Source organism: Bufo gargarizans, unplaced genomic scaffold (assembly GCF_014858855.1).
Source record: "Bufo gargarizans isolate SCDJY-AF-19 unplaced genomic scaffold, ASM1485885v1 fragScaff_scaffold_476_pilon, whole genome shotgun sequence".
Classification (NCBI taxonomy): domain Eukaryota; kingdom Metazoa; phylum Chordata; class Amphibia; order Anura; family Bufonidae; genus Bufo; species Bufo gargarizans.
Window position 1 is genome coordinate 155,468 of NW_025334123.1, and position 17,523 is coordinate 172,990.

General features: G+C 45.7%; 1 protein-coding gene across 2 annotated transcripts in view; it reads right to left on the reverse strand.

Annotated features, from left to right (window-relative positions):
* CRY1 (cryptochrome circadian regulator 1) overlaps positions 1-15,241 on the reverse strand; it is a 67,760-nt gene extending 52,519 nt beyond the window's left edge. The window contains exon 1 of one of the 2 annotated variants that reach the window (XM_044273217.1): positions 14,468-15,241. In XM_044273217.1, the coding sequence (XP_044129152.1) occupies positions 14,468-14,625 (158 nt within the window). In that variant the 5' untranslated portion in view covers positions 14,626-15,241. The remainder of the gene's footprint in view (positions 1-14,467) is intronic. The other variant, XM_044273216.1, reaches the window with a different exon arrangement.
* Between the last annotated feature and the right edge of the window lie 2,282 nt (positions 15,242-17,523).

Here is a 17,523-nt window from a genome sequence, read left to right on the forward strand (position 1 = left end):
TATTAGGAGCTGTTTGATGGGTCCTTACACTGTAGATCTGTTTTAGCTGCCTGGCAGGGACATGAGGTGAACCCTGGAGGCCATCATGGGCCCTTCATGCAAGCAGACGGTTGTTAAAGCAGATCTGCAGTGTGAAGACCCATTAGAGAACATCTCTGCACATCTCAGCTTCCTAGGCCCCAGTAAGGCCTCATGCACATGACCATATGCATTTTGCAGTCATCAAAAAACGGATCCACAAAAAATACGGATGAAGTCTGTGCATTGTTTTTTTTTTTGCGGAACGAAACAGTTGGTCCCTAACAGAACAGTCATATTCTTGTCCATAATGCGGACAATATTAAGACATGTTCTATTTTTTTTTGCAAAACGGAAATACGGACATATGGAAGATTTTTGCAGATCTATTGAAACAAATGGTTCTGAATACGGTCCGCAAAAAATAAAAAAAAACACGTAATGGAAAGAAAATACGTTTGTGTGCATGAGGCCTAAATGTGACATGAAGGGAAGAAGGATTTGGGGAATGAAGGTCTTCCATATTCTAGATCTATCAGATCTGTAGGGGTCTGTTTCCCAACACACCCAGCAATTAGCCCAATGGAGGTGGTCTTGACACTCCGGCAACAACCACATCCCTAGTAGGAAAACTTTACTAAGTTACCTTACTTGAGGCACAATTAGCTTTTGTTCTAGGGCAGGCATGCTCCACCTGCGGCCCTCCAGCTGTTTTAAAACTACAACTCCCACAATGCCCTGCTGTAGGCTGTTCGGGCATGCTGGGAGTTGTAGTTTTGCAACAGCTGGAGGGCCGCAGGTTGAGCATGCCTGTTCTAGGGCATTAAACATGAGAAATTGTACTCTCTCCATTGCATAAACTTCCTCAGTTGTTGAACCCTATCATTTCTCAACTATCTGGTCCTCAGTTTCATCTCTGCGTTTGACAGATTTGGCGCTTGTATCCGCTCAGGCAGATTTTTATGGTGTAAAGTAGCGATGTCCAGCTCTCAGGTGGGAAGGTCAATTGACCAGTTCAGTTCCATACTTCTTGAGCTATGATTATGATTTTTTTATTTTATTTTTCTAAGGCCCCTTTCACACGGGCGAGTTTTCCGCGCGGGTGTAATGCACGAGTTGAGCGCATTGCACCCTCACTGAATCCGGACCTATTCATTTCTATGGGGCTGTGCACATGAGCAGTGATTTTCACGCATCACTTGTGCGTTGCGTGAAAATCGCAGCATGCTCTATTTTGTGCGTTTTTCCACGCAACGCACATAGAAGAGAATGGGGCTGTGTGAAAATCGCAAGCAAGTGCGGACGCGGTACGATTTTCACGCACGGTTGCTAGGAGACGATCGGGATGGGGACCCGATCATTATTATTTTCCCTTATAACATGGTTATAAGGAAAATAATAGTATTCTGAATACAGAATGCATAGTACAATAGGGCTGGAGGGGCTAAAAAAAATAAATAAAAAGATATTAAAAAAATTTAGATCACCTTAATCCACTTGTTCGCACAGCCGGCATCTCTTCTGTCTTCATCTGAGGAATAGGACCTTTGATGACATCACTACTCCGGACGGGCACTTCACATAACGAGGTCGCTGCCAGGAGTCCGAACGGGCGCATCAGGTTATACCTAGTGCGCACGCGCGGGATCTGGCTGAGGAGAGCGGACGTTAGAGAGGCGGCGATGAACTGAGGTAGGCGGCTCTAATGAAAGGGAGAGCGGCGATGGGCACCGAAAGGAGATGGCTGCAGCCGGGCACCCTGCATCATGAGACGTCCCCTTGGACACATTTGTGACGTGAGTGACAGGTTATATAAACCTGTTTTATATGATTATAGAGCCACAGGCACATTTGATAAGGTCACTTTAGGATTCTGTGTATTAGTAGGGACCTCGCCATATGTTTAGCTTAGAGGCCTAAATTCTGATGACAGAATCCTTTTAACAATACATGTAAATAAAAAATATAAAAAATGCAGGAGTGCTTCTTTAAGTAGGCCCCTAGTCTGTGCAGGACTCTGCTAACATCCAGAACAAAGCAACACTATATAGCACTGTGTACATCTTCGGTCCACGCAAGGAGATTAATGTATAACATAAATCACAGCGAGTCATTACTTCTATAACACTATCCGCACTGCGAGATAAAACTTCACGTTGTAGAAATCTCTCCAGCGCTATGACAGTCAGTACCGACACATCCAGCAGGAGCATTAAAGGGTCTCTGTAGCCCTCTGGTGGCCAATCTGCTTTGCGCCTTCCCATAGCTGCTCTTTTCCAGCAAACTAATCCATAAAAAACATGTGGTCTACTTGGACATAAGTACAGAAACAATCATTTAAACATACTAGAATTATGCAAATACCTATTAGCCAGCTTTCTACAGAGCCTGAGGGGCACATAAATCTGCTTTGTTGCGATTTATTTTACCGTTCTGTCCGGGTCAATCATCTATTCATGCACCGGGCGGATCAGGCTGAACACAGCTAATAGGGAACAGAAGGGTGGGAGGAGGAAGGGACGTTATATAATTATGAGTCATGGCATTCCTCAAATAACTTCAACATCCGTTAGCCTTGGATACAATATACCGTTCATATAGCCTATGCTGATCAGATATCCTTCAAAAATGGATCCCAACCAAGGTTACCATGGCAACTAAACATCTGCCGCTGTGACGCACTTACCTGGATATGTATGTAACACTGGTGATAAAGGGAGCAGAGGGGGGCTCCCTCAGAAAAAGGCGGCATCTAAGTGAGGTACCGCAGCCCCCCTTCTCATGACCACTGCATTTCTATTTTCTATTTAGCATTATCAAATTTTCCCATATTTCGTCGGTTTTACATGGTACTTATGTGAGCCTTTTTTGATTACTTAGAGGGCCCATTGTCAGAGTAGGTGTATATAATTGCTGGTTATGTATTGGCTGTGTACAATGTAGGGTAAATTTCCATTTAAAGGGCCACTACACCTACACCACCATTAGATAGATCCCAGGAAATTGCTTGCATTATTGTTGCTTGTATAATCCAATGCACAAGTCATAGTCATTATTATGTAACGTTTATGGTGGGGGAAAGTAAGCAATGTCTTGAAAGGCTGTCCCAGAACTCCAACTTATCATCTGAATGGAGACTGGTGGACATTGCACAGGATAGCGCTCAGCGATATTTGGCAGTCCCACAGACCCTGAACCGCCACTCAACCACCATGCCATTCAAGTGAGGAAACACAGGATCCCCTTTCTCATGATCTGTGGGGGGTCTTACCTATCAGAGGCTTATAACCTATCCTGTGGACCAGTGATAAGTTACCACCTTTAATAACACTGAAAGAAAAGCCACCTAGTCACCTTTTCGCGTCCCCCCCTATCCCTTGGTTGAACTTGATGGACGTTTGTCTTTTTTCAACCGCATTAACTATGTAACCTGGCATTTAGGCTATGTGTTATCTAATGGATTATAATGGTCCTACCAGGTCATATTAGGGGAAAGTCAACCAGAGCTGACAGGAGGCAGTGACAATACTTTTCCAGTACTCGAGTCACTGCATTCAAGCGTTCAGTGGTTTGCAATCACCCCCCCTTTGGACAGACCGTCCTGTAAAGGGAGCTTTCTTACCTGCTTCCCGTTCCTTCTCCTCCAGGCCAATGATGTAAACATCCGGTTTGACATCTCTGCAGCCAATCACTGGCCACAGTAGTGACCGGCTACCCTTATGGAAACCATTCTCACTCCAATGCTCCGATACAGGCTGGCATGGTAGTGGCCATACAGAAGCTAGATATTGTGCTGTGGGCAGGGGAGCTGCAGGATATCGTGATGAGCACGTTGTGTAGCACGGGCATTGTTTGGGCAGGCATTACCTGGTTGGACCACAACATCTCCTATGTCCACATCTGCGTTTTAGCATTCTGGTAATCTGTTCCGGCAGAGGAGCAGAGTACTAGAACTTCCATATCAGGTATAGCCGGACACCGCTGGGTCCTTATTCACCATAATGGGATTTCTCAGATTCCCAGTACTGCTGCCATTTTGGGAGTTAAATGTATGTCCCGCAAGTCACATGGCACTGAGCTATTCAGACCGCACTAGTCTGTCATGCAAACAGATCTGACCACAGGGCCACAGCCTGCAGATCAAGCAGCAGCTGTCATTCATCTCCTTTTAAGCAAATTCCTCTCATTCTCTTCTCTCAGTGAGAAAATGGGTCAATGCTTGAAATCTGAGAGGAGGCTTTTACATGAAGACCTCACCCACTGTTACGTGTCACCGCGCTTCCATCATTAACTGAACAACTCTCTCTGAACAGGAGCAGCAACAGGTCCGCATGCTCCTTAAGTCCTGTTCACATCACTGTTTGGTTTTCCGTTTTTCTTATCGTTAAGCAGAACAGAAGCTTAGTCAATTCATGATAACCTGTTGCTGGTCAACCAGAAGTTCTGGTAGGAAAGCCGTCTGCAGTGTTACATATGGGACTCCAGACTGCACTAATCTGTATGGGGGGCCGCTAGAGCTTCATGGGGGTCTGCTCCCTCAGGAGGAAATGAGTAGAGACAGTTCTATTAGAAATCCGCTGATACATTTTGGAGCTCCTTTCCACACCTCTCCCAGAGACACTGTTCTGAAGATGTCTGGTAGATATACCGGTATCTTAAAAAGGGTTTCTGTCAGCAAGAAAATGGTTATTAACCTGGCTGACATTAGCGATGTGCTAATGTCAGCTGAACATAACTAGATTAGTGCCATCTCACTGCCTGAAGCCTTTATTGAGAAAAAAAAAACGTGTATATTATGCTAATTCGCCTCTAGGTATCAGCAGGGCATTGTGGGAGTTGTAGTTTTACAACAGCTGGAGGGCCACAGTTTGAGGATGCCTGTCCTAGACGCCTGCGTCGTCCCGTTTAGTATTTGGCGCAGGCACAGTAAGTGAAGGACGCTCGCCGGCTGACGGCTTCACTCACTGCGCCGAATACTAAATGGGACGGCGCAGGTGCGAGATTTCCACGGCAGACAGGGCTGGCAAGAGGAGACCAGCGAGCCTGGCCCCGTCTATCAAGTGTAGCAGGGCGTGGCCAGAGGTGGGAGAACAGAGCCTCTAGGAGCAACGCCCCCCCCCTGCTCCTAGAGGCTCATTTGCATATTATTAAAAAAAAAATGTTCTCAATAACTGCAGCATACAGTGAAATGGCGCTAATATAGTTATGTTCAGCTGACATTAGTACATCACTAATGTCAGCCAGGTTAATATCCAATTTTCCTGCTGACAGAAACCCTTTAAGAAAAATTAGCATACGGTACAACGGGCGCAATCCAACCAAAATAACTACACCAACCAGTATAGCAATATTACAGCATCACTGCATTAAAAATAATTTCATCAGGATAGCGTCCCTTTAACAGAGTACCGCATCTATTAGACAAAACTATTCACTATTGCTTTAATTACCCAATACACTGGGGATCTGATTGTTACTGAGCCGGCAAGGTCTTCTGCTTGGCATGAATCATAAATCTGAAATTCATGGAAGGCAGAGCACAAAATCATCAATAAAACAATTCATAACCTCTGCCGCTATTAAAGGCTCTTGAGAGCAGCATGTTGTTGCTGTATAACATGAATAAATGTTTCCTATTGTGCTGATCACTGTAATGTATGCCGGGAAGAAATGCATGAAACAGCGCCCTAGACACCACTGCCATCTGATCGGCAAAACAGCTGTTCAGGGTCCGAATAGGCAGCCACATCCAACACTTATTTAAAAAGGATATTTTACCAAGAAGTAGTCTAACCAGTCGCTCTCCCCCCGCTGGAAAGCTACAACTCCTAGCATGCTCTTATAGTTGCAGGCTGTACAAATGGCTTGGCTTTCCATTTTCTTATGGTTCAAGGTGCCAAGTTTGAAGGGGTTGCTCCAGATCCTCAGGTTAGGCCAGCTTAACCTGACCAGTGAGAGTCTGTTAACCCGAACCCCAGCCAAGCGATTGTTCGGCAGTAAGTCTGGCACCAGAGCTAGCTACTGAGGCAAGTAGGAACAGAGCTGCAGTAACCAGCATAGTGGACGGAGCTGTGTAGTTCTGGACAGGGAGTTGCCACAAAACAGCGATTGGTGGGGGTGCTGAGTGACAGATCCCATGGCTATCCTAAAGCCTGTATTACCCAGGCCGATTGATTAAGTGATTGACGGGAGGGAACCCTTACTTCACACAAAAAAAAAAAAAAAAAAAAAAAAACACACACACAAACACACACACCTGTCTAAAGGTTTGCTGGCAGCAGATCATAATTAGACAGCACGATTTGCCGCCAGCAAACACAGATTTTTAAGCGTGCTTTAAATCACAATTGCCCGATGAACAGGCTTGTGTGAAATAAGCCTTAGGCCCCTTTCACATGGGCGAGAATTCCGCACGGGTGCAATGCGTGATGTGAACGTATGGCACCCGCACTGAATCCGGACCCATACATTTCTATGGGGCTGTGCACATGAGCTGTGATTTTCACGCATCACTTGTGCGTTGCGTGAAAATCGCAGCATGCTCTATATTGTGCGATTTTCACTCAACGCAGGCCCCATAGAAGTGAAGGGGGCCGCGTGAAAATCGCAAGCATCCGCAAGCAAGTGCGGATGCGGTACGATTTTCACGCATGGTTGCTAGGTGACGATCGTGCTGGGGACCCGATCTGTATTATTTCCCCTTATAACATGAATACAGAATGCTAAGTAAATTAGGGATGGAGGGGTTAAAAATACAAATTAACTCACCGAGTCCACTTGATCACGTAGTTGCGGATCTGTCTTCTTCTGTAATGTTGAGCTGCCGGCTAAAGACCTGTGGTGATTCCACATCACATGGTCCCTCACCATGGTGATGAACCATGTGATGAGCACAGTGACGTCGTCACCACAGGTCTTTAGTCAGGTCCTGAAGATAGAACAGAGACCGGCAGCTATGGATCAGGTAAGTTAACTTTTTTTTTTCCCTTAATTCACTTTGCATTCTGTATTAAGAATGCTATCATTTTCCCTTATAACCATGTTATAAGGGAAAATAACATCTACACAACACCGAACCCAAACCTGAACTTTAGTGATGAAGTCCGGGTTTGGGTCTGGGTACCAAACATGGCGATTTTTCTCACGAGCGAGCAAAATGCATTAAAACGCTTTGCACATTTTACCGCATCGCACCAACATCATATCGGGCCGTCACACGCCACTCTTGTGTGAAAGAGGCCTTAGAGGGGCGAATCCGATTTTAGGCAGCATCTTCTTCAGGCCTTCTAACTACCCAGGCAGTGAAACCATGGAGATCTAATCACTAAGTCTGAAGGAACACTGCCCTGTTTCCCTCATGTCTGTCTGGGCAAACAGATGGCCTGAAGAAGATCTGATGACCGAAAAAGATCACCTAGAATCTGAATCAGGAGTTTCAATTATCATGAGCATTTTTTTGTTTCACTGGCAATGGTAGCTCAGACGATGTTTGGGTCGGAGAGCCTTTCTACCAACCAGAATCTGGGAGCTCATCTCCATTACCTGGCAATCCGCATTCGGGGTGGATGGAAAGGAGGAATATTTACAAAACAGTAGGTTGTGGTAGGTTGCGGTAGGTTGCCACTGCAAACAAAAAACTCTTTGCTCTTCAGGATCCGGCCAATGTTCATTTTTTTCCCTCTCTGTATTGTGCAGGACAAGTTGTATGTTTGAATAGCACCATTAAATTTTCTATATGCATTGAAAAAAATGGGAGAAAAAAAAAACGTTGTGGTGTAAAATAATGCAATTCCGACATCGTTTTTTGAAAATACACTGTGCGTTAAAAATGTAATGATGACTTTATTCAGCAGGTCAGTACAATGACAGCAATATCATTAGTTTTTATTATTGGTTTAATACTTTTGAAAAATAAAAACCTCTGAAAAAAATCCATTTGTGTTGCGATATTCTAACACCCATAAACTTATATTTCTATCTACAGCTGTGAGACGGTTCGTTTTTTGTGGTACAAGCTTTAGTTTTTATAGCTACCATTTCAGAGTACATATCACTTTTTATTCAATTCTTTTCAGCGGGCAAGAGGAGCAAAAAAACGGCAATTCAGCCATTTTGATCTTTTTTTGTCTGTTATGAGGCAGGGTTTATCAGGCACAGGGAGCCCCCTCCTTCTGACTAACCTCTCAGATTGCTGTAGCCGCTATTGACTGTGGCATCTGAGCAGTTAAATGACTGGGATTAGAGCTCTCCAACCCTGGTCATTGCCGATAGGTGTCTGCTGTATTACACAGCCAGCACCCACTATGTATGGAGCAGGCTCAGCTCGTAGGCGGGCTCAATACACCTCAGAATTAGTCATCTCCAGGGGCATAAAGGCGTTAATGGGGTAATCCCACTTCATATATTTATGGCATATCCACATCAAATGCTTAAAATCCCTCTAATTACATAAAGTGCATACATTTCAGAAATAAAGTGCAGTTCAGTCTTACAGATCCATCTAGAATTATTGGTAACCAGGAATTTCCAAATGAACAAACTATGTTCTTCCACAGACCATATGGATCTACTAGGAGGTGATGACCCAGAGTGATCCTACACAGGAGAGCACAGAGAGTAACTGATCTATGTGGTCACCATGGTTCTAGCTCTAATCACACCCATGCCCTCTCCTGGCAACCTCATTAGCAACCAATACCATCTGATGGCTCCAGAGCCTGCTGGGCCTTTCCAATTCATGTCCTTCTCTATAGGAATCTTAAAAGTATGAGTTAATAGCATCCCTATGTTACTATCTGCACTCAGTTCCTGTCTGGTGCTCTTGGACCACTTTGCAGCTGCTGATGGTCTCAGTCAGATCCTATTCTGGTCCAGTCGGATTTCCATGTCAAGGCCATCGGAGTCCCCTTGTTCTTGCAAAAGGTAAAAAAGAAGGCAGTCACTCTGAGCTTCAATCAGATTGAGGTTTCACCAAAGCATGCAATGGAGACTAGGATGTCATGGAAGGCTATGAATCTTCTGCATTTCAGCTACCACTTCACCATAGATGTCAACTATCTTTTGCCCATACAACCTAACTCAGCAGAAAAGTTTTCAAACTTCACCCCTATTATCCCAGGAGTTAACCATTAACTTGTGCAGCTTGTGGAACAACAACTCACATAGAAGTTTACAGAAAGTAACTCAAAGTTAAATGCAAGTGGTAAGTTGCATAGGGCACTGGTCACCTACCTCCTGGGATACCAGAGATCTAGTGGTAATCATGGGGGCAGACACTTCCCTGGACCCCCTTACTGCATGTACTATACCGTTCCTCTGCTGTCTGACCGGTCATCTTCTACCTCTGTGGTACACAATGTATTCTACATATATCCTCAGAAAAAAAGATCTCGGTATGGAGGGGGAGACATGTAAATACAGACATTACAGAGAGACTACAAGAAGCATAGGGATGACCGCCACCGAAGGCAGCCCAAACTTTACACAGGGCGATATCTACCTAGGTTTCACCAGAACGCCCGTCCTCTGGTATGCATCTGGCAGTGTAAAAAGCTTTCCTTAACCCTGTCACCGACAAGAATCTGCTGCAGCTTCCAGAAGACAATGCTCCAAAATAATCTTCAAGCAGCCAAGTCCCAAGCCTTTTAGAGACAATCCTATAGCCCAAGTGTCAGGCAACCGAAGTGGAATCCTATTTCTTCAGAATCTGTCCAGTGGGAGGTGTCTTACGGAGCATCTACCCCTGTGGCACGGACCAGTCACTAATCCCATTACAGTTGGTGTAAAACCAGTGCAGGCTCATCTCTCTGGAGCAAGCCAAAAAATAAGCTCTATTCCCGTCCTTGTGTACTGCAGTACTAGAAGCAGCCAGTAAGTGCAGGGTCACAACACCCATTATGTGGAAGGGCAATGCCATCTTCCTGCTTGGCACAGGTTAATATAAAATAACGCCCAAAGTTCACATGCTGCAGTGAATCACCCATACATGTACAGCCTGATCATAGACATGAATTATACTCTGCAAAATGCACCTATGATAATGCAGTGTAATCTGCAGGCCGCATGTTATAGAGCAGGAGGAGCTGAGCAGATTCAGATATAGTATAACTTGAAGTTTGCTCTTTCTGGGCTTTGAAGTCCAGGAGGTGGTCCCATCAGTGATTGACATCTATGTATCTGAAGATTACAACCTCCGAGCCACAATGGACTCTAATAAAGCAAAACTCAGCTAAAGGCAGAAGGTGACACATGGAAGCTACGCCATGTCCCAGATGCTTCACTTCAGCTATTTTCAGCTCATTCAATACCAAAAGCCATAAGATATCTTGATGTGTCAGTTTAATTCAATTCTTACGCACACAGCTTAGTAGAGTCAATGAACATGCTCCTGTGTATAATAATGCCATTTATTCCATCGATTTTCTCTTATTTCCCACATTGAGCTACGTCATCCGTGGCCTTGACAGACCACTACAGCCAGCAGCAATGTTCACTCATACACATGCCATGGAGTGGTCTCCAGCTGCTGAGGAACTACTACCCACAATGCACGCCATGTAAAGACCATCTGTGAATCTGGGCTTCCCATATGACTAACAGGGTGGGCAAAAATACTTCTCCAAATATGCAACATAGGGACAATGTGTGATCCTTCCTCATACTGTAAGGGCCAAAGAGGTGGCATCAGCCTATACGGCCTGGTAGGATAGATCATGCTGATTAAGATGACGCCTTTTTTTTGTATGGATGTTAAACAGATTCAGAGATATTTGTATTTTTATTCATATGGAAAGAAGCATGTTGGAGCACCAAGGGGCAGGGTTGAATCCTTGGAGCACTGCTTTTGTAATGCCCCTTTGCTCTGCACACTCCCCCCTCCCCTGGATTGACAGAGCAAGACAGTAGCATGCTGAGGGCAGAGAATCTAGAATTCTCTCCTGGGTCATCTACACTCAACGCTGACCACTTACCTCCAGGCTATAGCCTTACCAATATTGAGAAAGGATGGTTTTCTATACTTAGAACGCTAATACATATAACTGATGTCTTTATAATAATATTTTGTGCCGTGAATAAACAAATAATATGTCATCACTTTCTAAGCAAAGAAAATGTATATTCTCAACTTGGTAAGCAGGGTATATCATATGTACATGCTAGGAAACAGCTCTTCCCTTAGCATGCTGAAGTCTAGCACTGTCAAGGGTGCTTTACAAAAGCAGTGCTTCAATGATTCAGCCCCACCCCCCTGGTGCGCCAAAGTGCTCATTTGCATATGAATAAAATGTAGATATATCTCTGTGGCTGTTTAACATACAGACAAAAGAGAAGAGGTATCGTTTTAATCAGCATGATCAATGCCATCAGGCAGTATACCTGGTTTAAAGGGTTGTCCGGGTTAAAAGCTGAACCCGGACATCCCTCCATTTTCACCCCAGCAGCCCCCTGACTTGAGCATCGGAGCAGTTCATGCTCCGATGCTCTCCTTTGCCCTGCGCTAAATCGTGCAGGGCAAAGGCATTTTTTGGAGATCCAGTGACGTACCGGGGCTTTCCATGGGGCTGCTAGGAAGCCTGGTGACGTCACCGACACTGATGGGCGGGATTTAGCGCTGACCTAGCCAGTAAAACGGCTAGGGCAGCCCTAAAGCCCGCCCATCAGAGCCGGTGATGTCACTGAACACAATGTCGGGCGGAAGTTTCCGCCCAGCAGTGTGTTATTGAAAACAAAAGACCTTGCCCTGTGCGATCTAGCGCAGGGCAAGGGAGTGCATCGAAGCATGAGATGCTCCGATGCTAGCCTCAATGGGGCTGCCTGGGTGAAAATAAGGGCATGTCCGGGTTCAGCTCTGAACCCGGACAACCCCTTTAATAGGGTTGATCTCCTTAGAAAGCATGAACTGAAACTTTTTGTCATCTACAAGCAGTGAAATTTTCAAGGAGGTGGTCCCCAAAGACAAAACTCCTGTCAGGCCATGGTGGGAGTAATAGCTTAGTAACACATCTAAAGCCATAGGTTAGAGGGCACTAGAATATAATAATGTCAGGAACGATTTCAGTCTTACTTTGCAGCAGGTTGTTAGCACTTTTAGGCTGGGGCTACACTCCAACATTTGGTTACAGCAACCTAAATGTTACCCTATGGGAAACAAGGTCACAGGAGACCTTGAGACCATCACAAAACATTTAACCTTATAGTCCCAGTCTTATAAAGTGCATGCAGTGCTTCAGCGTGGTCCCAACTTTGTAGGGTCCTGAAGAGATGAACGCAGGGAGGAGCAGCAGTACTGGTCCTACCATGGACATAGGGATGTAAGTAACCGCACACATATCTATGGTCTGAAAGATAGACCACTGCTATAAAGTACTCAGCTGCTGAGATACTACAACTTCCAGCATGCCAAAACAAGCTGTACCTGTCAGGACCCGCGTGGAGTCATAATTTCACCACATCGGGAGAACAATATTAGAGCTGAATTTGGGAAATTATTTGAACAGTATTACTTTATTCCCATAGATACGATCAAGCTCCTAGTCCAGTATCATTCTACACAAAGGTGCAGTGACTGACCCCATACCGACCGCATGCCTGTGCAGACCGAGCACTCAGACCTCACTACGCCCTTTACGGAAGTCCGTCCGACTCTCTGGGCATGACATCCTCCAGAGAGAGGCAAGCAGAGGGAGTAGTGCCAGTGTAGACGTCCCTCCTTCCTCAGCCATCTACTCCAAATACGTCTAAATACATTATAAACCCTGGTTATCCCAGCTTTCTAAAGGCTGCACGTGGTAATGCCCATCAACCATGAAGTGCTGCACGTCAGAGGTGAAGTGACTGGCAAAAGAAAACAATACCCACCTAGAAAGTGCTGGAAGGAAGCCACCATTATATGTGCTGTGGTAAACTGCCAGACAAGCTTTTGTGTTGGTTATGATAAAGTGCCAGGCAGGGTCTGACATGTGGTAATGATAAAGTGCCAGGCAGGGTCTGACATGTGGTAAAGTGCCAGGCAGGGTCTGACATGTGGTAAAGTGCCAGGCAGGGTCTGACATGTGGTAAAGTGCCAGGCAGGGTCTGACATGTGGTAAAGTGCCAGGCAGGGTCTGACATGTGGTAAAGTGCCAGGCAGGGTCTGACATGTGGTAAAGTGCCAGGCAGGGTCTGACATGTGGTAAAGTGCCAGGCAGGGTCTGACATGTGGTAAAGTGCCAGGCAGGGTCTGACATGTGGTAAAGTGCCAGGCAGGGTCTGACATGTGGTAAAGTGCCAGGCAGGGTCTGACATGTGGTAAAGTGCCAGGCAGGGTCTGACATGTGGTAAAGTGCCAGGCAGGGTCTGACATGTGGTAAAGTGCCAGGCAGGGTCTGACATGTGGTAAAGTGCCAGGCAGGGTCTGACATGTGGTAAAGTGCCAGGCAGGGTCTGACATGTGGTAAAGTGCCAGGCAGGGTCTGACATGTGGTAAAGTGCCAGGCAGGGTCTGACATGTGGTAAAGTGCCAGGCAGGGTCTGACATGTGGTAAAGTGCCAGGCAGGGTCTGACATGTGGTAAAGTGCCAGGCAGGGTCTGACATGTGGTAAAGTGCCAGGCAGGGTCTGACATGTGGTAAAGTGCCAGGCAGGGTCTGACATGTGGTAAAGTACCAGGCAGGGTCTGACATGTGGTAAAGTACCAGGCAGGGTCTGACATGTGGTAAAGTACCAGGCAGGGTCTGACATGTGGTAAAGTACCAGGCAGGGTCTGACATGTTTTAGTACACGGCCAGGCAGGACCTAACATGTTGTGGTACACGGCCAGGCAGAGTTTGGTAGGTGCTGTGGTACATGGCCAGGCAGGACCTGCAGTGTGGTGAAGTACCAGGCAGAGTTTGGTAGGTTCTGTGGTACATTACAGGAAGGGTCTGGTTGACCTACATAGGTCACATATGAACTTAACTTCTGAAGCCATCTGGTGGCAAGTATGTAATCCCTTTGTTACATAAAGCCCAGTCATCCTCATACTTTTACATAACATTATGCATGGCCATCATATTTACAATCTCAACTATCCTTCCAGAAGACAATAGTGGGGGATAAGTGAGACATACTGGGATGTCATCTCCTCCTGGTTCAGTCTCTGACACATCAGTGCCAGCACCTCAACCACAGAGGGAGGCTGAAGTCCCCACCCTCTTTAATCAACTAAACTCATTTGGTGCAGTTATAACGTTCTATAACCTCCATTGAAATATGGAAACGTACACAACTTAAAGGGTTTCCAACATAAAAAATAAAGTTAGGGCATGGATGGGTGGTGTGAACCCACTGACCCCGGCCATGGAACGTTCTGACCTGGCTAAATGATAAGTCCTATAAGAATGGAAAATTCCTTTAAGTCAGCACATCCAATTATCTGAGCCTGAGATGTAAATGATACAACATATGGCTATTCCCACTGGCTCTTCCTTACCTCCACCTGTTGATTCCCACGTTAGATGATCCAGCAAACCACGGATCCAGAATGTAGACGCAGCGGACAGTGTCAGCCCCTTGGATACACTCCTTCAAGGCAGGGTTGTCGTGCAGCCGGAGACCCTTCCTGAACCAGTGAACAGCATTCACCCCCATTTTCTTACTAGATTTCTAAGACTTTGGGAGAGAGGGGAGTACTAGATAAAACACCTCTGTCCAGAAGAAGCTTTTAAGCTGATGTTGGAGTCAAGTCCAAAATTGACTCATGATGTCCAGTTGAAAGAAATGAAAAGGTAAAAAGGGGTCAAAATTAATTTTTGAGGGGGCTTAGCCTCTGCGACCCTCCTCTGTAGCCAAGATACACAACGGGGGTTCTGCTTGGATACTAGAATGTTGCAGTGATCTCCCTAACATTGTGTGTACAGAGGAAAAGTTGTTCCAGGGCTGAGTGTACCCCCCCAAATTGATAACTGAATGTACCACGACCGCTACCTCAGGCTATCCCCAGCCAAGTGCGCACCGCTCTCTCAGCACACCACACTGCACGTCACCTAAGCCCCGCCTTCTACTCCTGATTGGCCGAACACTGCTCACGTGTCCACGGACCGCTCACGTTTCTCTAGTGTGTTCGCCACACTGCTCCCAACGTAGCAATGCGTTTCTCCGTCCGTCACCCCTGCTAGTGCGTATTCCTGTTATGTACCATTGACGCACGGTTAGATAGTATCCCCGGCGTCCGTTAACAGGGGAAAAAATCTCCGTTTCTTCTTAGTTTATGTTCGGCTGTTATGGCCAGTGACGTCAGGAGGGAGGGGCTTCAGGAGAGGGGCTCGGTCGCGCTGAAAAGTTCCCGGATGAGCACGTTGCTGAGTGACTTTTCGCTTGTTCACGGCGCATGCGCGGAGGCGCGAGTGGTTATTTTATGTGATAGGGTTGTGCTGTATTTTGACGAGTTGTTGCAGTCGGAGCACGCATTTGTGTGGGTGATGGGGATGATGGCGATGATGGCGGGTGGCACTTTTTCCGTCAGTGTCTGTCCGGAATAATCCTCAGTCAGACACCCGGCATAATCCCCGTTTGCCCTGCTTGATGCTATAAGTAGCTGCCAGGCTGCCGGTTATGTAACCCTCATTTAGGACACACCTGCCCCATTTCTGCTACTAGCTCAGGCTCCACATAAACAGCAGATGTGTCGCATGAGGAAATTTGCATCTTGGACCAGAAATCGTCATGAGAAATAACGTTATGTAGCTGACTGACATTGGCGATGGGCTAATGTCAGCAGTACATAACAGTGTGCTTTATAACGCCCTGCCTGCCGCTGTGCTATTAAAATACTTTCCAAAATATGCTAATGAGCCTCTAGGTGCTACTGGGGCGTTACTTCAGCACCTAGAGGCTCGGTCTACGCCCCCTTTGGCACGCCCAGGTCCCGTTGATTGACTTTCGAGTTCTCCTCAGTGTCCCGTAAATCCCATGCCTGTGCCGTCTCGTTTAGGCCTCATGCACATGGCGGGGTTCCGCGGCCGAGAGCGGACCGTGGAAACCCGGCCGGGATTCCTCCTGACAGCATGAGCGCACGGCGTCATTGGTTGCTATGACGCTGTGTGCTTCATGCAGCTGCTGCTGTACAGTAATACACTAGTATAGTATATTACTGTACAGCAGCGGCTGCATGAAGCGCACAGCCTCATAGCAACCAATGACGCCGTGCGCTCATGCTGTCAGGAGGAATACCGGCCGGGTTTCCACGGGCCGCGGAACACGGCCGTTTGCATGAGGCCTTAGTATTAGGAGCAGTGAGTGAAGGACGCGCTCCTGCTGCTGGCTTCCTCACTACGCCAAAGGAAGGAATCCGGCAGCAGGAGCGCGTCCTTCACTCACTGCGCCAAATACTAAACAAGATGGCGCAGGATTTACGGGACACTGAGGAGAACTCAAGTCAATCAAGTGTACATGGGCGTGCCAAAGGGTGCGTAGACCGAGTCTTTAGGTGCTAAAGTAACGCCCCAGTAGCACCTAGAGGCTTATTAGCATATTTTAAAAGTCTTTATTTTAACCACTTCACATCTGGGCCATTTGCCCCCTTCCTGACAAGGCCTAATTTTGCAAAACTGACACATCTCACTTTATGTGGTAATAACTTTGGAACACCTTTACTTATCCAAGTCATTCAGAGATTGTTTTCTCGTGACACATTGTTCTTCACGATAGTCATAAATATGAGTCAATACATTTCACCTTTATGAAAAAATCCCAAATTTACCAAAAATGTAGAAAAATTAGCTAAATTTCAATTTTTCTGCTTTTAAAACAGAAAGTGATACCTCATAAAATACTTATTACTTAACATTCCCCATATGTCTACTTTATGTTGGCATCATTTTGGAAATGTCATTTAATTTTTTTAGGACGTTAGAAGTTTAGAAGCAATTCTTCAAATTTTTTTGAAAATTGCCCAAACCCACTTTTTAAGGACCAGTTCAGGTCTGAAGTCCCTTTGTGGGGCCTACATAGTGGATACCCCCATAAATAACCCCATTGTAGAAACTACACCCCACAAGTTACTTAAAATCGATTTTACAAACTTTGTTAACCCTTTAGGCGTTCCACAAGAATTAAAGGAAAATGGAGATCAAATTTTTAAATTTCACTTTTTTGGCAGATTTTCCATTTTAATCCAATTTCTCTTTAACACATGGATGGTTAACAGCCAAACAAAACTCAATATTTATTACCCAGATTCTGCAGTTTACAGAAACACCCCACATGTGGTCATAAACTGCTGTATGGGCACACTGCAGGGCGCAGAAGAAAAGGAACTCCACATGGTTTTTAGATGCCATGTCCCATTTGAAGCCCCCCTTACAGTAGAAACTCGGGGATAAGGTGCCAGTTTTATTGGTACTATTTTTGGGTACATATGATTTTTTGATCATTCATTATAACACTTTATGGGGCAAGGTGACTAAAAAATTGGTTGTTTTAGCACAGTTTTTATTTATTTTTATAGCGTTCACCTGAGGGGTTCGGTCAAGTGACATTTTTATAGAG